This window comes from Pan paniscus, chromosome 16 (genome assembly GCF_029289425.2).
Source record: "Pan paniscus chromosome 16, NHGRI_mPanPan1-v2.0_pri, whole genome shotgun sequence".
NCBI classification, from domain to species: domain Eukaryota; kingdom Metazoa; phylum Chordata; class Mammalia; order Primates; family Hominidae; genus Pan; species Pan paniscus.
In genome coordinates, this window is record NC_073265.2 from 81,702,709 (window position 1) to 81,727,638 (window position 24,930).

General features: G+C 44.6%; 1 protein-coding gene across 6 annotated transcripts in view; it reads left to right on the plus strand.

Annotated features, from left to right (window-relative positions):
- The window catches only part of SLCO3A1 (solute carrier organic anion transporter family member 3A1), a 320,979-nt gene extending 303,629 nt beyond the window's left edge, over positions 1–17,350 (plus strand). For 2 of the 6 annotated variants that reach the window (XM_034939452.3, XM_055098875.2), the window contains 2 exons: positions 7,685–7,927; positions 8,226–16,688. In XM_034939452.3, coding sequence (XP_034795343.2) covers positions 7,685–7,927; positions 8,226–8,323 — 341 coding nt within the window. In that variant the 3' untranslated portion in view covers positions 8,324–16,688. The other 4 variants (XM_034939451.4, XM_055098876.2, XM_034939450.4 and 1 more) reach the window with 2 other exon arrangements.
- Positions 17,351–24,930: the final 7,580 nt, after the last annotated feature.

Below are 24,930 nucleotides of genomic sequence, written 5' to 3' on the forward strand. Positions count from 1 at the left end.
GTTGTAATAAATAATGGAAAAAGAACTGGAGGATGTGGCCAAAGCCTCATTGTCTGACTTCGAGATTATGGAAGTGGAGCAGTTCTGACCAATGACAAAGCCCAGGGTGTTGCTGGCCAGAGAGGGACAGGGGTCAAGAGCCTGGATGTTGAGCGTGAGTTAATGAAAGGCTCACATGGACAAGTTTATGTTGAGTAGGGGAAGAAGACACTGAGCTGGAGAAGGGTCAGTGAATTCAGAGTAAACTGAACGATCTACTCATAGCAGAATTCCTGGTATAATTGAGCCCATCCTCCTTTATTCTTCTGCAGGTGTCTTGGCTACTCCTTTTCTCTCCGGGCTGTGGGCAAACTCTCTGCTCCTGAGTTGGTCTAGAATCTTGTTCCTGGGGCCTACTGCTTGCCAGGGCGTTACACCCAATTAAATTAGTGGAAACAAACATGCGCTGAGACTCTTCCACATCCAAGGTGCTGTCTAGGGGCTGCTCAGGGTGCACAGATAAGTAGGTGCCAATATCCTGCCTCTGGTGGCTCCAGTAGGAGAAGAAAGCAAGTGTGGGGAAGGTGTGGGGTTAGAAGAGTTATAGAGGGCCTTGATTTTCAAGGGGAGAAATCATACTTGGCTGAGTAGTTGCCAGTGTGGAGCAAATGGGGGTTTCAGATGGGAGAGTGAATGTACATTCAGAATTCTGCTTTAGGTAGAGCAGCAGGTGAGCAGGGCATGAGGTTTAGCAGGATGCAGGATAACCCATCAAAAGCATTGAAGTGAGAAGCTGACCACCAGCAACGCAGTGGGTTTGAACGGTAAAGACAGATGGGAGCCACATAGGGAGACAGCATCTATTGAGACCCCCCCCAACCCTACCGACCTAAGTGAAAGCAAAAGAGAAGCAATGAAAGCTCAAGATGAGGCTGAGGTTTGGAGCCCCCGGGACTGAGGCTATGGAGAAGCCTTTAATAGAATAAGACACGATAGATCAAGTGTCTCAGGGTGTCATTAGGGATGGGCTTAGCTTCCACAATACCACTACAAACTCCCCACATACACTGACCCTGCCTCTTAATTTTCCAGCCTGCCCGCCTAGCCAGAAGCATAGGGAAGGCCCTCGGGGTGCATTTCTGTAGGCAGGGGTCATTCCTGAGCAGACTGTCCTTGGTCTGGGGTGATTTGTGAACTACTCTGGAAAAGTACATCCTAGACACTCCTGATGTGGCTTGTCAGACATTTGTTGAGTTCCTGCTGTGAGCATCGTCTTGCATATGCCAAAGTTTATAGGCAAGTGGAAAAATGAACGTGTTAAATGCTGCTTTGGAAGAAGCAAGCACAGCATGCCGAGGGGCCCCAGGTGAGAGATGAGAAGGAGTGAGATACGGTGGTGGGATGCATCGAAGACCCCCTTCCACTTGCCTACACTTTTAATTGTTCATTCGGCGAACATATGTTAGGCGCCAGCCACGTGCCCTGGCTCTGTCAGCAGCGTACCTCACCTCCTGATGTACCTGCACCACCCATGATCTGCCACCCTTACCTGTGCTGAGATGACATCCAGTATTTACTATGGGCCCTCTAAAGTCAGTCACACCTGCTCTTGAGCCTAGCTCTGCCTTTCCTGACCATGTGGCAGATTATTCAAGCTCTCTGGGCCTTACCAACTTTAACAAGGGGTCCAGGAATGAAAGGAGAACATAGTAGGTCCTGCAGACTCTCCAGTTTAAGAAAAGTAAATGTCAGGTATCACTGGAAAACAGCCCAGATTCTTTCTTGGCATTGCTGAAGCAGAGAACTCATTAAACCTTCCAGGAGAATACACTTTTCAGCGTCTCCCTTTCTAGCTGGTGCTGGACATAACAGTAATTCCACCAGGTTGAATAGAGATTCCATGGTGAATTCAAGTCTTGGCAGGTAAGCCAGAGAGAAACAGATATCTTTTTAAATGTAAGTGGCCGTAATTTTCAGCTTCCATTTTGTCCCGTAAAGGAATTTGAACTTATTTTTCTTACAAAAGCCTTTCAGTTCACCTTTTAAGTTTAGACCAAGGAATATAAATAGGCCCAGCCATTTCAACTAAGAGAGTAAATTAAATAGCCAAGATATAAGGCCCTGAGGTTTAATCTCTGTTAATAGATTTCAGGAAAACAGAGACAATGTTCTTAAACTGTGCAGCAATTTATGCATTGAAATATATATAGCTGCAATTTAAGCCAGAGTGTAATAGTAAGATTTAGTCCTTTTAATATTCCCTCTAATAGCGGGCAACAGCATTGAGCCTGCACATACCTTCCTCAGCACAGGGTGGGTTCCCAGTGCCCCAGTGATGGAACCCTATTAACACCTGCTTCATCCACAAGTTCCTGCCCAGAGGACATAGGGAGAAGACAAGATAAAAAAAAGAGAGAGAACTGCTCTTGCAGGCTTTGGGGAAGACAGCATTTCTTCAAAAGACACAGTTACTAAAGAAATACACCACCATCATCAAGCTCCCTTGTAACTAAGGACTTAACAGAGTGAAGGTGCTCAAAACCAGAGGGGACACTAAAGTACACCTGGCCCCCCCCCCCTTGTCCTCCCTTCTGGACACACCTGATTATCCTCTAAAACTTATGATGATGTGGAGAAATTTTGTTTTTTTTTGAGACAAGTCTCAGTCTGTCACCCAGGATGGAGTGCAATAGTGTGATCTTGGCTCACTGCAACCTCTGCCTCCCAGGTTCAAGCGATTCTTCTGCCTCAGCCTCCCGGGTACATGTGCAGAATTCTTGCCAGTGGGGGTTATTCACTGAATCACAGCTTGAAAGGTTTTCTACAACTCTTTCTCTAGAGGTGGTGAACTTAGGACGGATTTTCATTTACCCAAAAGAGTTCCTGAACACGGAACAAAAGCCAAACAGCAGCAAGGGAACCAGATTTTTGGAGCGCCCACCCTGTGAGGGCTTTCTCAAATGGCATCCCATTGATTCTTTACAAAAGCTCTGCCTGAAGGTATGATCGTGCCCATTGTATAAACAGTGAAACTGAGATTCACTAAAGTTGTGTGAATCACACAGTTCCCAAGTGGCGGAATTAGAATCCAAGATCAGCTGTCTCTGGTTCATAAATTTGCATTTCCTCCCCGTCACCAAAACTCCAGATGTGAACTCCCTGTCTGAGTTCACATCAAAGCCTACCACGATGACAACTCCGTGTCTCTTCCTGCTGACAAGCATAGTATCTGCCATTACTGCCTCAGGTGTCCAGCGAAATACTGAGTTTGTTTACAAAATAAGTCTCCCAGCCTTCTCTATGTATTAGCAACCCCAGAGAAGGAAGGGCTGCCCGCTTTGCAAAGATCAAACCCCCTGTGTGTTTCACCCTCTGCACACTTCAAAACCAGGCTTCTATAAGCCAGTTACTCCAGGAGCTTAGCAAAAGGGTAAATAAAATGTTCTCTGTATCCCTGGAAATCCCCAATAAGAGCTCTAAAGTCTTCTCAAATCAACAAAGTCTGAATTAGAAGGAAGGAGATTATTGGGTTTGGAATTTTGAAATATCAAACCTGGAACAAATAATCTCACTCTCAGTTCATTTGTATGTGAAATAAGGTGGGGCAGGGGGAGTGGTTATGGAGGGGATGCATAATGGATGTAGAGCACTCTATACAGTCCTGGGTAGGGGGTAGTTAATGATACTACTTAGCATGACAGTTGCCAGTCACTGTCACAGTCTCCCATTTGTCTGTGGGGAACCAGCTCCTTGCAGGGACTGCCTGAGTTTTTGTTTGGTCCAACTGAGTGACAAACATATAAGGATGTGGGGCTGGACGTGAAAATGAGTCACCAAGGTGGGACTCCCTTCTGTGACTCATCAGGTGAGTTCCAGAATGGCAGAGGCCTCTAACAAAAAAGATGCGGTCAGTTCGTCTCTGGCATTCTCCGCACACCTGCAGTTTAGGGACTGATAGCTAGACTTCCCCTTTGGGAAAGAATTTTAAGTGAATAAAAAGGAAAAGATGAATTTGATGGAAAAGAAAGCCAATATTTTCACTATTCAGAAGTATAAAAGGAATCTCACAAAGGTTATACTTAAGGTACTCAACCTAGAGTTTATTCTAAAATACCACCCCAAATCCCCTATCTAACATGAATAAGGTGGCAAAAGTTCTGGTTGCATGGAAAGATCAGACCCTTGGCGAAACACTCACACACACACCTCATTTGTGTAGTGTTTACCTTAGCCCTTACCAAGCAGGGTGGTATTAGCTCCATTTTAAAGATGAAGAAACAGACATTGAAAGATCAAGTGACTTTCTCCAGGACTTTTGGCACCTTAAAAGTTCTTTCATCTCAGCTGGGTGCGGTGGCTCACGCCTGTAATCCCAGCACTTTGGGAGGCCGAGGCAGGCAGATCACAAGGTCAAGAGATCGAGACCATCCTGGCCAACATAGTGAAACCCTGTCTCTACTAAACATACAAAAATTAGCCGGGCGTGGTGGCAGGCACCTGTAGTCCCAGCTACTTGGGAGACTGAGGCAGGAAAATCACTTGAACCCAGGAGACGGAGGTTGTAGTGAGCCGAGATCATGCCACTGCACTCCAGCCTGGCCACAGAATGAAACTCTGTCTCAAAAAAAAAAAAATTTATTTCATCTCTACCACAAATGCACTCTGAAATATTGAACAGAGCATAGCATGAAAAACTTTGGTAGGTTTTTTTTTTTTTTTTTGGAGATAGGATCCCATTCTGTCTCCTAGCCTGGAATGCAGTGGCGTGATCATGGCTCACTGCAGCCTGGAACTCCTGGGCTCAAGTGATCCTCCCATTGGCCTCCTGAGTACTTAGCTTTCAAATTGCTGTTTAGAGGTTTTGTCATCTGGTAGTGGAGCTTGACAACAGGCAAGATAAAATTGGCATATTTATCACATAGAGGTATGCCCTACTTAGAAGACAACCAAGTATTATAAGAATTCTCACTCAGGTACATGAATGAGTTGCACAGTGGTATTTTGGGGGGATATTTTGGCTTTAACAATTATTAACGAATTTGGTTCCTTTATGTTGCAAATTTCCTTTGATGTGCTTAAAATATGACCTGATTTGCACCGACCTGGAATTTGTATGCAAGTATCCATGCATTATAGAGCAAGGGACACCTGTACCCTCAGTTCCTTCCAGCAGCAAAGCGTTTACTAGAGTTGTCCTCTCTAACCTTGGCTCCCCGTCGCCAGGTGTTGGGTGGCTAGAACAAAGTGAAATGACCTCAAGAAAGGTCACAAGGAGGGAGGAGCATTTGGGAGCTAATCACAATATAATGATTATGCCCCGTGCAGAGACAGAAAGGTGAATGGATTTGCTTTGCCCTGCTGTGCCACAGAAACAGGCCACATTAGTTCCATTTATCTCTAGGTCCATCTGTAATACACACTGGCTCCAGATCTTCATTTTTTACATAAATAACGTGGTGTGTGGCTTAGTTTCTATTATGCGGTTGCCATGGCAGTTCCTCCAGTTGGCTCTTTTTCAGTGAAATGAAAAAAGGCACTTGTTAGGGGGCAGGGAAAACACACAGGGTTGCTGGGGAAGGGCTGAGACACCTGGGCAGCCTTTGGGATCACAGGGAATGCTAGGAATATGTGCTTCCATTCGGCAGGACCACAGCCCAACCTGGCAGCTGGAAAGAAGGAAGCAGGTTGTGTGAGATTTTGAGCTTGGAGCTTGTTTATTAAATCGAGCTGCTTGGGAAGTTTAATGAGATTTCAACCAGAAATCTTCTCGGGGGCTTCTCTTTGGGGTATCAAGCAGCGGAGGTGAAGAGTTCCAAGGAGAAGTACAGAGGCACCTGGGCCGAGAGAGCCTGGAGCTCTGCCAAGCTCATTAGCACTCATAGGGTAACACAGCCCCGCTCTCACCCGATTCCAGGCCTGTCATTAAAACCGGGGGAAGGGCTGCTTCCTTCATTAAGCCTTCCCTCTCTCCCCAACTGCCTTTGGAGGCCCCACAGAACGGAGGTGCTGCTGTGCTTATAATGCACATGCTGTTATTCCAGCAATCATGGTTGGACTTCAGGGGCCTATGAACCCCCTGAAATACGGGTTTGATTTTATGGGTAGGTGTATTTTGCTGGGCTATGGGTCTAGATCTCATCAAAATCTCAGAGGGACCTTCCTTAATACAAAATGAAATTCAGATGCTCTAGGACTGGCTCTGCAAGGAACACTCCAGATAGAGGTATAGAGGCCCTGGGATCTCAGAGTTGGCCACACCTAGTTCCAGAGATCACTTCCTCCTCCTGCAGTCTGTCACTGAAGATGGTTGGCACTTTATTCTGGCCTCAAGGGGACAGTTTTTTTGAACAGTTAATTTGCATTAGTGACTCATCTGTCACTTCCCCATAGTACAGATGACGCTCTCCCCCTTCACTCAGAATCACCTGGGAATGTGAAGGTGCTGAGGACTCTGCTGCACACCAAATGCTCTGATTTCATTGGTCTGGGATGGGACACCCTGGATGATGATTGTCATGGGCAGCCAGGTCTGATAACTCGGATAACAGCAGGCAAAGAAACACAGAGAGGAACAGGGAACTGATGTAAGGAAGGGGAACGGTTTTCATCTCATCTGCCATTTTTGGTGACTGGTTGTAGGTACCGGAAATGCTCTACCGTGAGGGTTTCAAAACTGGTTACCAACTCATTCTGAGCTGGGAATATTCAATATCCAGGGGAAGGGAAGTTGTCAATATATATGCAGATATTTTCCATTTTAAACTATATGTGTATATACACAGATGTACTCAAGTCCAATTTGTGGTGCCTGCACTCAAGAGCACACAGCCCTAAAAGCCTCAAACAGAAGAACACCACACACAGTATGCCGGCGCTTTGCAGTTTCCTCTATGGAACACCACACACACTATGCCGGCGCTTTGCAGTTTCCTCTATGAGACTACGCTGCTTTCACTGACGCTAAGAATGTTTCTCTTCAAGGAAGACCGTCTTGGCCTTCTCAGGCTCTCAGCAGAGGAGGATGATGATAATAGCAGCTGTCATTCACTTTACATGGTAAAGTGACACAGTACACACTGTTTTAGATGCTTTTTTTTTTTTTTTTTGAGATGGAGTCTTGCTTTGTTACCCAGGCTGAAGTGTAGTGGCACGATCTTGGCTCACTGCTACCTCTGCCTCCTGGGTTCAAGCAATTCTTCTGCCTCAGTCTCCCAAGTAGCTGGGACTGCAGATGTGCACCAACATGTACCACAGTGCAAATTCCAGGTTGTCTCTTTAGTAGAGACGGGGTTTCACCATGTTGGCCAGGCTGGTCTCAAACTCCTGATCTCAGGTGATCCACCTGCTTCAGCCTCCCAAAGTGCTGGAATTACAGGTGTGAGCCACCATGCCAGACTGATGCTTTCTATGTGTAAAGTTAGTCTTCACAGCCATCTGGTGAAGACTGTAGTATTATCATCATCCCCATTTTGCAGATGAGGAAACTAAGGCAGGAGAGCTTAAATAACTTGCTCAGATTTGTACCATAATAAAAAGGCAGAACTGGGACACAAACTCATGCGCTGGCCTCCTGAGCATGTCTTTGAGCCACGGAGTCAGACATATTTGCCTAGCAGTGCTACAAGAAAAGCTAGGCAGAGACAGGAACAGGGGAGCACTGGCCACCAGATCCAGAACCTTCTTAACATTCTTTTCCCGATAACAGGCTTCATCCCTCCACCCCTCATCTTCGGGGCTGGCATCGACTCCACCTGCCTGTTCTGGAGCACGTTCTGCGGGGAGCAAGGCGCCTGCGTCCTCTACGACAATGTGGTCTACCGATACCTGTATGTCAGCATCGCCATCGCGCTCAAATCCTTCGCCTTCATCCTGTACACCACCACGTGGCAGTGCCTGAGGAAAAACTATAAACGCTACATCAAAAACCACGAGGGCGGGCTGAGCACCAGTGAGTTCTTTGCCTCTACTCTGACCCTAGACAACCTGGGGAGGGACCCTGTGCCCGCAAACCAGACACATAGGACAAAGTTTATCTATAACCTGGAAGACCATGAGTGGTGTGAAAACATGGAGTCCGTTTTATAGTGACTAAAGGAGGGCTGAACTCTGTATTAGTAATCCAAGGGTCATTTTTTTCTTAAAAAAAGAAAAAAAGGTTTCCAAAAAAAACCAAAACTCAGTACACACACAGAGGCACAGATGCACACACACGCAGACAGACACACCGACTTTGTCCTTTTTCTCAGCATCAGAGCCAGACAGGATTCAGAATAAGGAGAGAATGACATCGTGCGGCGGGGTCCTGGAGGCCACTCGCGCGGCTGGGCCACAGAGTCTACTTTGAAGGCACCTCATGGTTTTCAGGATGCTGACAGCTGCAAGCAACAGGCACTGCCAAATTCAGGGAACAGTGGTGGCCAGCTTGGAGGATGGACATTTCTGGATATACATACACATACAAAACAGAAAACATTTTTTAAAAGAAGTTTACTAAAATAAAAATAAAAATAAAAAAAAACCACAAGTTGAAAACATTGCCAGATTAAGCACTAGTGACACACCCCATGCCACCCTCTTCCTCCAGGTGGGGGTGGGGGTGGGCGCACAAGTCGGAGGGGTGGAAGCACCACTCCTCTCTCTGACTTTCGCAATATGGGTCACTGTGTAGACGACTCACCCAGTCTGCATGTGGTTCAAGGCCCCAGAGTTCTCTCAGTGATGCTAATGGGTGATCCGTGCTGGAGTTTGTAATTGGCACCTCTCACCACCTCCATTTCCATGTTCAAGACTGAGGGCCTGAGGGGGAGCCAGGTGGGGGGGCCAGCACCTCCCAGTGGCGGGCATCCACCTTCCCCCAGCCCCACAGAGTGACCTCAGGAAGCAGTAGGCCTCGCCTGGCTATGACTGACCCGGCTCAGAGCTGGTGAGACCCAACGCAGTCCAAGTCATTTGCTTACATTTGCCAAAAACATTTTGCCATTTTTAAAAGAAAAAAATACAATCCATATGAATTTCAAACTGTTGTATGTATAATCCTCTAATACTATTTTTAACTACTTCTAAAATCTGTGTTAACCCTTCAAGTCACTAACACAGTTCTCTAGGCCGGATTTATTATGCTGGTTGCTTTTACTTTTTTTCTCCTTTTTTAATGCACCAAAAATATGTGATACAAGGGATGCAATTAACCTATTGTAATTTTCATCATTTTATCCTCATTCGAATATTCTACAAAAACAAGAATATACAATGTGTTACAAGAAGAAAAAAAATGCTTCAAAAAGAGAGTGTATATGCAGCCTGCCTTTAAAAGAATCACATTTGAGACAACAGGGGATAATGTGATGAATTGCAAATTTGCCTTTTAGCTTCCTTCCCCATGATTCAGTGATCACTGTCACGGGAAACCCTTTTATATTCATGCTTGACATTCCAAGAGGCGTTCTTTTCAGCCTGTGGAGGAGACACTCTTAGATGTGGGTTTGTGTGTATGGGTGCAACACTTCCGGGGATAGGAAAGAAGAACAGTTCCCTAACACAAGCTGTTAAGAAGTCTGTAGCATCTCTGATAACGAATAGACCCACAAGCTCCTGGAAGCTGTCGTGTGTCCAATGCGTGAAAATGTCCGTGACATTTTCAGTGTTAGTCTTGAACTAAGGCCCTTGTCTGTGTGTTTTGAAGGTGGGTGAACCTCAGAGAATGAACCTGTTATGATTTGGGGTAAGAATCACGTTGGAAAACCTCTCGCAACCAGCACACTAGGCCTTCTACGGCCATTTCCGTAAGGGGACAGAGCTTAGGTAAAGGTACACACTTCTCATACACATACAACAAAGGGCCCTGCTAACTTACTCCTCATGCTGCTTCAGTGACCTTTGTTCATGTCACATTCCTGGCGCTGGAAAAAAAACTCAAAGGTTGATTGGTTTGCTTTTTCACCTTGGACACATTTGCATTTTACCCACAAGGCAAACAAAAGAATCAGGAAGTAAAAAATGGTTGGGAGTGGGACAGGTATGGTACCGAATTTTTAATGAACATTGTAAATGAAGAGGCTTGAATGACAGCCCAAATCTAGAGAAGGCACTCAGCAAGACCAACCAAAAGAAAAGCTGTGTCGTGGTATAGGGCCACCGTGATCAGCTACCTGGGGCAGGATGCTTCTGAGACAGGCCTTTCAACTGCTTAGTGTTAGTATGTGCTTGCTTATGAAAATGGGGACACTCATCAGTACGTTAACTACTAAAGGGGAGATGGTTCTCCAACCACTTCATAAAATATATATGTTCTGTTGTTCCTAAGGCTTTGATAATATCCTGTACAGATTTTGGTTTAGTTTTGCAAATATATTGCTAATAGGTCACTCTTATAGATTATTGCTTGGCCCTTCAAACTCAGTACACACACACTGAGGCCCTCTGACCTAGTGTTTTATGGAACTATTTGCTTTGAGAGAAAAAAAAAAAACGTTTTTTAAACTCTTTGCATTTTGGATTTTTTTTCCTAAGATTTTAGGATGAATGTGAAAAAGATGTTAGAATAACAGGAAGACAACTCCAGGGCTGAGTTTTATCAGCAATTGGGTATAAATTTAAAGACCGCTGTTGCAGGATGGCTCTGAATTCTGTTGTGTCGTCTTTTAAAATTTTAATTATTCTCATATAGTACCGAACAGAAAACTCAGTCTAGTTTTAATTTGCCTTTTGTGCTCTAAAGAAGCATTGTACATACAACACTAGATCCAGCCCCTCAATTATCTGTTTGGTTTCAAATGAATGAAAAGATTTCCTGGTAAGATCATTGGATTTACAGAATACAAAAATGTACGGGATGGAATAAACCTAGAAAGTGAATGCTAGAGTTCTCTCTCTTCTGCTACAAACTCCTACACCATCTCAGTTGAACATGCCCAGGGTGGATGAAAAGTCTCTGCTGAAATTGACAGATCTTTGTAACTCCTATGTAGAGACCAAGAAGGTTTGGGTTTTGTTTTGTTTTGTTTTGTTTTTTACCAATATGATTCCCTCCTATGAAGTAAGCACATTTTGCAAAAATGCCTCTCTAGGGGACAGGGTTTGCTGTCTTCTCTCAGCTGAGGCTGTGTGCTGTCAGGGAACGCTGGCTCTGAGGCACCCTGGGGACACAGGGCTCCAGAAGGCCACAGCATGGCATGCTGGCTTTCCTCACAGCTAACGAAGGAGTGGAAGCAGCCTCCTCTCATGGTCCCCCCGAGGAGCTTGCTAGGAACACTTAACAGGCAAAATAATAACTGGAAAGCCAGGAGCTTCTAAGGAATCATTTGACAGGGTTGCTAACATCTTCCGAGCAGGAGGGAGCGTGCCCCTCCATAAAAATCACTTCCTTCTCACCATCTGATCATGGACTAGCTCGCTCTAGTGCTGACTTTTAAAGATTGGCTGAGTGTCATCTGTGCATTCCAGTCCCCCGATTCCACTGCCCTGTGTCCAGTAATTGCCCTCCAGCTTCCCCTCACTCACACTACGGCAGGGCTTCCCAGCCCTTACAGTCAAAAAGCCTGTAGAAACGTTCCACACAAGGGCAACCAGCTGGTCCCTGGGATGGTAGTCACACCACTCTTGAGGAATTTTCCCAGGAAAAAGATTCTCCTGTGGTTGCTAATGGATATTCTTTCACACCTTCCAGAGAAGGTCATTCACTGAGGAACATTTAAAATGGAGATAGATACATGTACTAAAATAGAGAAACCTCCAAGGAAAAGTAGTTTCTGGGTCCCCGTGTGCCTGCTGGGCTGGTTTTCTTGCCGCCTGCTGCTTCCGGTCCTAGGAAGTCTGGTTTCTTCTCCACCCAGCCATGCCTGCCAGACCTGTGCAGTCTGCTCTAAGCCCTGCTAGGAACTCCAAAGGCCCTACTCAGCAGTGGCAAGCTATGAAGGTCAATGCATAGAGGTCATTGCATCTGATCATACAGTCAAGACCAGAAAAACAGGATGAGCTTCTGTTGCAGTTGGACGGAGTTACGCTATATTTTATTGTTGCTTGAATATTTTATTTGATTTGGTTTAGATGAGGGAAGAAACCATGCAGTTTTTTCAGTCTAACAGATGGAGAATACTTGCCGCTGCCTGGTGCTATTCTTACCTGACTATCTTGATGGCTTGGGAGAACCACATATCTGGCCAGAAGCCAGAGGAAAGTACCAGACACATGGCAGGGGCCTGCTGGCTCCACTGGGCTCACGCCATTCTCCTCTGATTGACCTCCTCTCAACCATGATCCATGTTTCCTTTTAGGGACTGTTCTCCCTTAGGTTAGAATCCACTTCAAATATCTAAGAGGTGCCAACTTTTCCAAGAGAGGGTGCTAGTGAAATTAAATTTGGCCTGGAAAATTAGTTCAAGACCCAAATATAGTATTTATCCATTTTCTAACCTTCCTTCCTTTTTTATTACACCTGCTCCACCCGACTTATTCCAAACTGCTACTCTCCCAACAGCCGCAAGAACGTAATCCCTTAGAGTAAACCACCCTAAGTGACAGACTTTGGACCCCACGCCCCTAGTGTATTGTCATTGCTCAAGAGTAAATTGGAATACTCTCTCACTGGTGGAAGATGCAAGGAAGATTTTTGTTCAAATGCCTCTTATGGGGCCTGTTGCCTAGAACAGCATGTGGAATCCACCCTGAATGCACGCAGCCACCCACGCCTGCCTCATCAGTAGCTTCAGCAACCCAGAATGCTTGGTCATCATGGCAGGGACAACATGGGTTATCAAACCTAAAATGGAAAATTTTGGAAAGCAAAGATGGCCCTGTCCCTTAGAAACCTGTGACTGCCATGGAGACAGGGACAACTCACACTTCTCAGAGACTATCCACATTAGCATTTTTCTTTGCAGAGTTTGTTTTATTTGGGGGTGCATTGCATGAGTTTGATATATTCAAAACATGTATTTTTTCATTCCTTAAAATTTTGGCTATATGCCAAGCCCTAGATCAGATGCAAAAGTGGAAAAGATTTGGTCCCTACCCTCCAAGAACCCCCATTTCAATGAGCTGGACAGATCTGAACACAAACAAAACCAATGGGATAATAGTATTAAGAGCTAGGGTCTGTCTGGGGATAAGGAGAGCCAATTCATGATGGTGGTGAGTTCTGCCTCATGGCAGCAAGAATCAGGAAGGCTCTGGAGAGTGGGTGGCCTAGAAACTAAGAACTGAAGAGCAGTGGGTGACTTTTGGGGAAGCAGGGTGAGAAGATGAGGGCAGAATTGCCCCCAGAGAGAGCGCCACCAAAACATTCACAAGTTTTTTCTCTAATGGGCCAAGTAGTAAACATTTTAGACTTTGTGGGCCTGCAGTCTCTGTTGCAACTACTCAACTGATGTAGTACTGTGAGATCAGCCATAGACCACAGGTGAACAAATGGGCTATGTTCCAATAAAGCTTTATTTACAAAGACAGTCGGTGACTGAGGGAAGGCCATAGTGTGCTGATCTCTGTTCTCTTGCACAGGCAAGGCCTCAAGCAGCACTGCGTGTTTGGGGGACCCTAGCGGCTGAGCATAGGTGAGGCAGATCCCAGCACCTAAGACTGCTGTAGCATGGGCCAGGGCATACATAGGAAGGGACCCTGAGCTAGGTGTCTATCAGCCTTAACACTCCTGACCATGAGACTCTAATTCAGATATCTCATTTCCAAGAATAAGTTAAGTACCCCTTTGCTCTCATGGTTAAAATTGAAGGCAACATTATTTTTCTCTTGTGTGACGTGGCGGATTTGAACTGTATAGTCTACATTCCCATATAGCTGTGACACCGTAGCTCGACTAGAGTTACCATCGTTTTTCTCTTAAATGATGGAAATGGGCACATGAGGGAGAAATGTTCAAACTAGAAAAAGAAGAGTGATTCCGGATACCAAAGAGTATTTCCAATCCTTTTCCTCCCCACAACCAACACAAAACACTGGCACCCTAAAGTTAACAGATATGCCAGGTAAAATACTTGGTAAGCACTAATAATAGTAGCTAACATTTTTCAAGCACTGACTATGAACCAGCTGCTGGCTGAGCTTATTTCATGTATTAGCTCATGTAATCTCAACCATAACCCTGTGAGGTAGGAGCTGTTATTGGCTTCATTTTACGGGGGAAGAAAATGAGACTCGGAAGGTCCAGAATTGGCTCAAATCCACAAAGCAGAGTTGGGATTCAAACCCAGGTCTGTGAAAAAGCTTTTAGGTCTTTAAAAGCTCTCCTTATTCCCAGACAGACCCATAACCACTATGGGTACTACCTCCCTACCAGGTAAGACACGAGGGACCTCCCTCCCCACCTTTAGACACTGATCAAGAAGACTCTGGCCCGAGTGGACTGTGGGGCCCCACATGCTCCCACGTGCCTCCTGATGTAACAACCAGGACACCATGGCAGCTGGGCTCTGGGGCTGTGTGTCCTTCTAACCCCTGATCCCAGTGGTCCATTGATGTGAAGTATTTTACCTGAAATAGACAGATAAGAGGAATCAGATAGGAGACTCCTACTCTAGTGCATTCCGAAATGCACTATCAAAGCACCAAGATGCCAGGGAGGCACTCCACAGTGCTGGTCATCGGCTCCCCCGGAAAGACCCCAGATACCTGCCATGCCTGGCACCCCTGTAGTCTACAGCATCAACCACAGGAGATCAGCTCTGACCCCAGGGCTTCAAACACACCGAAGCTGGTCCCTAATTGGATATACTTCCTCTCCAGAGGAGACCAGGGGCACTTGTCATACTGAGTTCAAGTCCCTGGTCAAACTCATGCACTGGCCACCCTAGCTTGCTGTTCTGTCTTCTGTTCTCAGATTCCAGGCTTTTAGGAACAGAATATCCAGACATTTCCATTTTTGTAATAGTGACTCAGGTCAACAATCAGGAGGTGGTGATTATCATAAATTTTGAATTTTTTTCCCGTAAGATACAATTGATTATGTTCTTTTGCTATGAGCAAATGAACAACATAGTAAGTTTTCTGGAAGTTTAACATTCTGTAGGTGGACACTTACCATCCCATTAATGTTTTTCTTAACATTAACCTTATAGAAGATTCTCACACTAACCTTATAGAAGATTGCTCTCATGGAGACATGTTTGGCAAGACCATTTGATTTTATAATCTAAGGCCATAAAATGAATTGGAAGCATAGAGTTTACAAAATGTTCTACAGAAGGATCCCAACTGAACACAGATGGTGCTCCCATCCAGCACTGTAAGGGAGGGAAGGGGCCAGGAAGTTCATGTTTTTATTAAGCACCTGCTACCCATGTGCCGGGTTCTGTGAATTCATGATCCCAGGTACTGCTCCCAGCAGCCTTCTCACACCAGCCCTACGAGGTAAGTATATATTCTTTTCCACTTCACAGGTCTGAGAACTAAAGCTCAGCAAATCCAACCTTTCTAAGATCACAAAGCTAGTTTATAAAGCCACCAGGAGCCAGTGACAGATCTGACTCCTAAACCAGTGCTCTTTCCACTACAACACAAAGCCCCCGAAGTTAGAACACGGAACTAGCTTCTTATGAAGCCTCTACAAAGCCAACAGAGCGTCTACCTGTGGGAAACCCCTAGCAGGAGTCTATTGTTTCATAGAGAAGTGAGCCAGGAGTTGGAGGTGAGAATCTCTGCAAAGTTTTGCCTATGGGCACAGGAATCTAGGTTTCACTTTAATAATTAAATGTTGGAAACCTTTCAAAACACTCCTCCTTCCTACTTCAACCTTAGCCACATCAGCAGGAACTTCCTAGCCATTCATCAGCCTTTATCTTATTCATTCTGCTGAGCAGGGATGAACCCCAGCTCTCTCACTTCGGTCCCACCCTTCCCAACTCCCCACGCCCAAGTCTTTCAGTGGAACCCAAGACTGTAAGAACTTGGGCCTTGTGAGAGTGAAGGAAGGATGCTCCAACTTGCCCAGGACTCAGGCTTCAGCTTCACAATCCCGAGGAAAGGAATGACATTTCCAAACTGTCACCTTTGTAGCGCTGGGTCAAAGTCTAAAGAGGACAAAAAAATAGACTTCTGTGGCCTCGTTGTGCCTATTGAACAGGAGAGCTGCATGTCACAATCAATGAGACCTGCACAGCTTGTGAATCATCACTGAGACTAGTTGTGTTTTTAATACCTTTAAAATGAAGCCACAGCATCTATTCTGGAAATGTGGCGTAGGCTTAAAAACCTTGCTCCAAAGAGGATATCGTTTCAGCCAGCATGCAGTGAATATCTGTGGCTACTGAAAAAAACAAACTGTCCCGAATGCTGGAGGAGGAAATATGACATTGTGATGCCAGGCAGTTTTCTGTGACACTCAGGAATCTCTTCAATAGAGATGTACAGTGACACTTAGAGCCCCAGAACACAAGGTCTGTCACTAGTAATTTACATAAGATAAGGATAAATTATTGACTGGGATACATCTTACTCATCCCCAACATCTGCTTGGCTGTGGGGTTGGTCATGTAGATAAATATCCTTCCCAGAAAGGATATTTGGCCTTCAAAAAAGTCTCTGGGCTCAGAGTCTGGTCCCTTGGGGTTACGTGGAATGAAACCCAGCACTTTATTGCTTTGACTGCCTACTCTTGTCCCTTCACTGCAAAGCCATCATGCTATTAAATAAGCCTAACAAAAAGTAGGTGAAGCAGAAAAGACCGATCTCTTTTTCCTCTTGGCTCTTCTTCCCTCCTCCCCCTTTAGGCACAGAGTACCAAGACATTGAGACTGAGAAAACCTGCCCCGAATCACATTCACCTTCAGAAGACTCCTTTGTGAGAAGCTGAGGGCCTGGCCCTCTTCCTCTTCCTGGAGAGAACAGCCCACCACCACCCACAGACCTCGCGGGCCTCACTTAGCGCACTCCTCCCTGTCCGAGAACCCGAGGGTCCCCATGTGGATTATCCAGCCAGTGTGTGGTCCTTTGAGGCCCCAAGCGCAGGCCTGTGATGAGGACCAAAGAGGTGACTTATGGTCAGGAGTACTCCAAACAGCTCTCAGAGTAGGCATCTTTCCTGGGTCTCTAAAGAGTCATGCTGACCTGGTGTGCAAATTCCCTTCCACCCATCCCTCTACCTCCTCTGGGGATGGCTTGCCAACATGCTTTAGAAAGTCCCCTCTTGGGAATGCTCCTCTGACTGAGGGCTCCAACAGCTTTAACGAAATCAGCCGAGAGGGTAAAAACCAACCTGTTGCACAGAATGGAGGGGGGAAAAAGCACATACTCAATAGATTTTTGAGTGTGGTACTCTGTATTTTTGCAGCTTTTATTTTCCAAATGAGCAGTTTAGAAATATGTGATGTAAAGTACATACTGTACGTTTGCTGAAAATTATATTAAAAGCACTATTTTAATTCTTCCTCTGTCTCATGCTCTAATCTCTGTTATCTTTCTTGTGCCTTCAGGTAGAATGATTCTAAAAGATTCTGGAGAGTGTTTCTGGCTATGTGTGTTCTATATTTATGGGCTTTGAGGTTATGGACTTAAGAGAGTATGAGCTTTAGAGCCAAGAGAGACCTGAACTCAAATCCCTACCCCACTGTTGGTGTGATGTTAATGTAGTGATCTGACTCCTCTTAGCCCCCGTTTTACCATTTGTAAAATGAGAATATTAATGCCTACTTTATGCAACTATGGTAAGACTTAAATTAGATCATGTGTAAAGGTACCAAGTGCAACATACAGCACAGAAATTGTCATTGTTCATTACTACCCCAACCTCTGGCTGGAATCTAAATGCTCCATACCATGCAGCTTCTACTGGTAACATTTAGTGGTCCTATCCTCTCACTGTCTGGTTTTCATTTCTGATTCTCCCACTGCCTGTAAAGCCTAGGAGACAGGCAATTGGCTTCATCTCACAAAAGCCCCAGTGCATGTATAGTGTATAGTGCCCAGGTACAGTGCATGTTCTTCCGTGGGTGATCAATATGCAAATGAATGAATGATGAACAAACAGCCTCAGACCCAGTCCCATTCCCTCAGTGGAAACTACAGCATTTGCCTCCCTTTCTGTAGGTCCACAAGCTACCCAGTGGCTAGAGCTCTAGTGGCTTTCCCATACCTTGCTAGGTCTCTTCGTAATTGGCTGGCCTCATCTCTGTATCTTTATTAATTCACTGGCTGGAATCCAACCTCATATGAGCAGATGGGTTGGGTTGACACCTGCCACTGACTTGCAGAATGGAATCCCCACTGCATTACTCCACTGGCCAGACTGGAGCTCAGGCATGGATGCTTGCCAGAATTCTATCTGTGCTTTGTCTTTTGGGCAACGCACTTAGAATCCACTTGTCTTATGGGGCTAGCCCCATAACTGACCCACTTTTCTTCATAGTCCTCTCCATCCTGAATCTTGTCCTCTGTAGCCCATCGTCCACTGCAGCTGAGTTCACCCCAAATCAAAGCTTGTCAAATCTATTATTACCTGAAGACTGCACCCACCTCAGCCCTGAGTTGTCTTTTCACTCTGAGGTTTTAGGGGGTCAGGAAACAAATGTGCTTGACTTTCTTCAAGGTCCAATTATAGGCCATTGGTGCCTTGGAGGATCCTTTTTTAGCCTGGCTGTGTTATGTGATTGTTTATTTTTTGCAAAGCAACATGATTTATTCTTTCCAGTATAAAAATCCCAAGAAAATGCAATTTCAACATTCTCTGTCCTGATGTTAAAAGATGCTGAAGCAGCTGTAAAAGTTGTTAGCGGTTCCTCCTGGGCTTCACCTGCACCAGAAATTCAGATGGAGGCAGAAGGGAAAGGAGTAGGGAAAGGCTAGTGCTTAAGGTATCCGTGTGTTCAGTCCCACATTTTACATTTGTTTTTACCTATAGTCCAGTTTATTTTCCCTGGCTACCATTCCCCCATACAAGTGGTCAACTTAAAGAAAACTTATTCTCTCCATTTTATCTCAGCCTTGCAAAGACATATTCTTATAGTCAAGAGATTCATCTTTCAATACTTAAGTGAATTCATGAGAAATCTGTCCATAAAAGCTGTCCAACTATTAATAACTCAGAGAGAATACACGGCTTCATCAGACCCCAAAATGCCCCCTCTTCCCAATGTCCTCTCAGCTGCCATGGGCCACCAGGGCCTTGAACTACATACACAACTAGCTCATCTTCCACGCTTGAAAGTCCAACTCGACCTCTTTCCCAGTCTTCAGGAAAGGGTTAGCCATGCACTCAAGCATTTGGCTCAACCAAAACAACAGCAGGCTGTTTCTGTGGCCCCATAACATGGATTCAGAACCACTCATACATCCACTTTACAAAGAGCTTTCTGTCTTCTTTTTAGGCTTTGTTACTTAACGAGCTACTGTTATAGAACAGCTTCCATAACTCTTGAGACAAGTGTCTACACTTAATGCACAAGGCAGACTCACTTGCTTTCCTGAAAGCCTTTAAAAAGTGTCTTAACCTTCTTGAGTTATAGTATTTCCAGTTATAAAATACATGAACATGTATTTATGGGATCCCCAAAGGAGGGCACTTCAGATCTTCCAGAATCCTGCTCCTCTGTTGCTCATAAAATTAAGGGGTGAAGTAAAGAAGACAGAACAGCAAGCTAGGGTGGCCAGTGTATGAGTTTGACCAGGGACTTGAACTCAATATGACAGGTGCCCCTGGTCTCCTTCGGAGATGAAGTATTTTCCTGTGAGGCCTCTCTACATCACACATCACTGAGATCTTGACCACAGGACACAGATGCAACTGAAACATGCTGCCAATGAGAAAGAAGTGGAAGACCCCTGTCCCCAGACTCTACACCCCTCAGCTTGGCAGCTGGCTCCTTTCTTCATTCAGAAGCTTACCTTGCCCTCTATCTTATGCTTCCATTTCTGTGGACAATCATTCTGTATTGAGGCAACTATATTTTCATAGTAAAAATTAGTGCTTGATATAAGTTAAAAAAAAAAACAGCCCAAAGAAAATGACAATTCTTTTCCGTTGTTTCTAAAATCATCATTTTCTAGCTCTTCAAGTTTTGTGCAAATGACTAGACATGACAATGCAATACTACAAAAGGAGATGTTCCTTTTCAGCAGGATGTTGGAAATAAGATTTTATTTCCATTTCATCTGTGCTTGAGAATGTGACTCTTGAAGGGTCACATTACTGCCAATTATTTTCTCAGGTGGTGTCAGTGGATTGGTCCTGACAAAGTCACTGAGGCAGCTACTGGGGAGGAGAATGCAGAGTGAAGACCCGTGCTGGGTGAGGAGGGAGCTGAATGCACATGAGGAGGCCTCACTGCGACCTGGTCTTACCCTCCACTTCCTGCATCCCATGCTCCCTGGGAAGACAGACCCTGAGGAAGATGGTTAGTTTCATTCCATATTTCAAATGGATAGATGCAGATTAAAGCAAGGCCGTGACTTTTAGCAAGTGAGTATGGACAGGACTCCATGAAGTCCTCTGCACACAGTGGCCACTTCATAACTGGGGGCAATAGGAGAGCAAGATGACTTAGGGGAGGGGTCCCCAACACTCCCGGCCACAGACTGGTACCCGTTGGTGGCCTTTTAAGAACCAGGCCACACAGGAGGAGATGAGTGGCAGGCAAGCGAGCATTACCGCCTCAGCGCTGTCTCCTGTGAGATCAGCGGTGGCAGCATTAGAGTCTCATAGGAGCATGGACCCTGTTGTGAACCGTATATGCGAGGGATCTAGGTTGCATTCCTTTTGAGACTCTAATGCCTGAGAATAGTTTTATCATGAAACCATCTCTACACCTCCCACCCCCACTCTCTACATCCATGGAAAAATTGTCTTCCATGAAACCAAAAAGGTTAGGGTCCGCTGGCATAGGGGAAAGAGCAGGTAACAGGTTTACATCCCGGCGGTTCAGCCACTTTTCAGCCTCGCCAGGTTAGCAGCAAGTCAAGATTTGCTCTAAACCAGTCTTTATGTAGCTATAAAATGGGAAGGTTACAGCTGCCTGCTTGGCAGAGATATGAGAATTCAATGTACATGTACAGCCCAGTGTCAGTTCCCGGCAAGTCTCAGGAAGTCATGAGTTTCATTGAGAAGTCTCATTTTTGGCCATATAAATACAAAACCACTTCTATTTGCCAATATTTGTTACCACTCTGCTCTTTGGTAATCCTCTGTCCTGCTGAGTAGTGACTCTCTTAATGAGTTCTCAGTCCATTCCTTAATTTTTTAGTCATTTCTACTTATTAAAAGAGATTTGCTTCACTCATTAAGATCCAGTCCTGACCATTTGAGAACTTCATCCTCATATACCATTTAACCCCCACAATGGCAGGCCTGGCCTGTGGCTTGGGGGGCCTATAGTGGAGGAGGAAGTGTGGTCTACCCTCTCCTACCCCTTTTCTCTTCCCTGCCCCAACTGGGCTCCAGATGGAGGTGTGGGAGCTGAAGAGGGAAGTGAGGTACATTCAGCAGACTGCCTGTGGCTAAGCTTGCTGCCATCACTGACAACCACTACTGATGCAGTTCCATCTCTCAAGTACGTTTGGAGGCAGGCAGGCAGGCTCCAGTAAGCCCAGCTGAAGAAGAAAACCATCCAACAGCTCCCTTCAGCTCTGGGGCTCCCTTTTGAGAGGCAGCTCCAACTCCCAGCAAACTCTCAGTTGCCCGCTGTGAGCTCCACCCCCCTTCAGTAAGCACCCTTTTCCCCTGCATGGATTAGTCTCAGGGAAGCCCATAGCCTAACCTCATCTTTTCCTTTTAGCTTGAACTCTAGGATGGAAGTATTAGCAGGGCTCTTATTCCCCACTATGAGTAACAGATAGCTTCCAAGGGCTGTCCCTGCCTCCCTCCTCCATGGTTCCATCTTTCCAGTGTACTCCCCCACCTCTTCTCAGTCTGCTCTGGTAGCAACAAGACATGTTGGCAAGTCCACATGCTGGGAGGACACACAACCAGTGTGCATACCCCCAAACTCTATGCGCAACTGCTTTGAGAACACCCTTCCCAAACAGTGCCTTGCTTCAGAAACATTACTCTTCTCACCCAAAAAGGTGACCTCTCATGCTCTTCTCCAGCCCTTTGTGTGTTTTGGGAATGGGTGCATATAGGGTGGGTGCAAGGAGTTGGTAGTGTGAGTTTTTCCAAAAGGAGAAAACTCAAAAGATCCTCACCCCGCACACCACACCACCACACTATACAAATATGGAAAGAGGAAGGCCAGCCAACAGGTGACAATAATGAGAGATGACACTACCTCCCAATTTTTCATAATGAGCACCCACCCTACACCTGAGCCTTCAACAGTCTTCTAACCTCCAGGTAGGTATGTCTTTGTAGATTTCACACTTAATCAAAGAGTACTGGTTCAAAGCCTGGTATGGAGCCCTGTATCCTCTAAGGACCTGTAGAGAGATCCAAGGAGAACCTGTACGCAAACTTTCAATGTAGATTGAGGCAAGACAAGAACCCACATAATATAAAGGCCGCTATCAGAGCCCTGTCTATTCAAGGGCTCCTACTGAGCAGTAAGTACATGAGAGTGATGGGCATTTGGAGCGGAGAGAAGCCCTATGACCTGAAATAGCCAGAGGAAGCTTTCTGAAGAACTTGGAGTGTGCAAAGACCCCAAAGGAAATATTTGTCATTTAGACTTCAGGTACAATGCTTTGCCCTGCTCATAACAATAGGTTTCTGAAAGGAAGCAGGGCAGTGGTTACAGAAGTAAAATGTCTATGAATAGACACTAGGATAACAACAACGTACCAGGTGCCGGGCAAAATTCTTTACAAAACTGTCTCCTCGTTTAATCCTTGCAAGCCCCCTGTGAAATAGGAATCATTTCATACCAGCCCCTTAGCTGAGGTTTGAGTCTCAGTTCCTCTACTTGCCATCTGTATGACCTCAGTTTCCTCATCAATAATATGAGGATAATCATACTCACTCCATAGGAAGATTGTGAGGATTCAGCAAGATGATGATTCTAAATCACTTAGTACTGTGCCTGGCCCCTAGAAAATATCCAAGAAATATAAGGGCTCTTCTTCTACTTCAGCACATAGAAAACACATTCTCTCACATTTCCAGGTCATCTGACAGAGTGTTAAATTTTTAACAGAGCTAACTTGCATGGGTAAATAATTATAACAGCAATTATCTCCCTGAGGGCAATTATTTGCCATCACCATTTGCACCCACCGAAATTACATCCACAAGAAACAGAGTCACCCATTGGCAGATAAACGTAATTAAATTGGAAGAATGACATCCAATGGCTGATTGGATTAATAAAAGAAATTTATTCCCTAGAGGTATTTCAGAAATGCTTCTCCAAGCTGGATCGTATTTTTTAAAAGCTTGTACTCTGAATTCAAATTATGTATTAATTCTTTTCCAAAAATCAGCACGCCTCCAGCCCTTATAAATACCATGTATTTCTGAGAAGCTTTGACTACAATGGTTTTATAAACCACACACACAGACACAAATCCTCTTGATCTTTGTATAAAACTACATATATAAAAGACATCATACTTTGTGGTAAAGTCGATTCGGCAAATATTTTGACTGGATTATATGTTTTCTGGTTTCAGAATTTTATTTCAAACAGTAGGCAAAGACCATGGTATATGTTGTCACCTCACACATTTAAACAATTTTTTGCCCTTAAACCCTCCAAGAATAATCATATGCAGATCTGGCTCAAAATACCTTGAAAAAGTGAGTTTATAAACTATTATAATTTCTCATGAATTCCACAGCAAACTAGTAATAATAAGCAGACTCCAAATTTATGGATCCTGATAAGGGATTTTTCCTTTTCCTTTTGGGACATCCGACCCTCTCATTGTTCTTAGGAACACGGGTCTAAGTCTTCATTCCTAAATCTGTCTACTGTTGTCACTTTGAAAGCCTCAAGATAACTGGTATTTGTTAGTTACATGAATTTTTATGCAGCTCTCCATCTGAGTTTTGGTGGCAGTCTACATTGGCATACTTCTTAGGTTCTTGAAATACTTCTGTGAGGTAGAGATAAGAAAGCCATAAAACTTTATTTTACTACTGGAAAAAATCCCAAAGAGGAAAGGTGTCTTTCCCTGTAGCTCTTACTTTGCTCCTGTCACAAAAGAAAGTAAAACCATCTGTCCCAAGATGGCTGCCAGAGAACTACACAAGCTGTTACTGGCCTGGAAGAGCATTTCAATCACTTCTACATTTTCATTCAGAAAAAATGAATTTTCATACAAAGTGATTGCAGAAGTAAAAATGGGTACATTCAATATCCACTCTGCACTTGACATGCTCTCAGAGTCTAGACCATGGCTAGCTTTGAGAATTTCAAGTTGCATTGAAAGGTGCCCTTAGAGCAAATCACATTCATTAATAATCTAACCCAATTAGACTACAACTGAAATACAGCCAAATTGCTACCCTCTTCAACTCTTTGGAAGACCATTTAATGATCTTTCTAAATATCTACCCAAAGTTAAAATGTTTGGTATTAGAAAGTTTCTTGTGTTGTCTTTTTTTTTTTTTTAAATAAGATCATCTTTTCTAGAGACTAGTATAAATGGATCTTAGTTGTTACATAGTTGGTAGCTGTGTGTATAAATTAGTAAATGTGGTGTACCAATGTTCTGTACTTCCCTGCCTGTATAGGCTCAGATCTGTGGACATGGCCTTATTTGCACAATTCTGCACATCCTTCTGTGGCATACTGGGTGTAGACAAAGTTCTGTTCCTTGAGTACTGATGAATATAAATTTCCTACCTGCTTTTTGCTTTCCAAAAAAAAACTTGACTACAGAAAAGACCATACCTAGCCCCGTTCATTTACGAAGATTTCATACTTGGTTACAATCTCAACAGTGATAATGGTTTCATTCATGATAGCACACATAAAAAAGCATGGTAATAAACCTATCAGAAATACGCACTATTTACTTTTTTAAATAGTCAAACTATCCTAAAAAACAAAAGTAATAACTTGAAAAATAAAGATAATT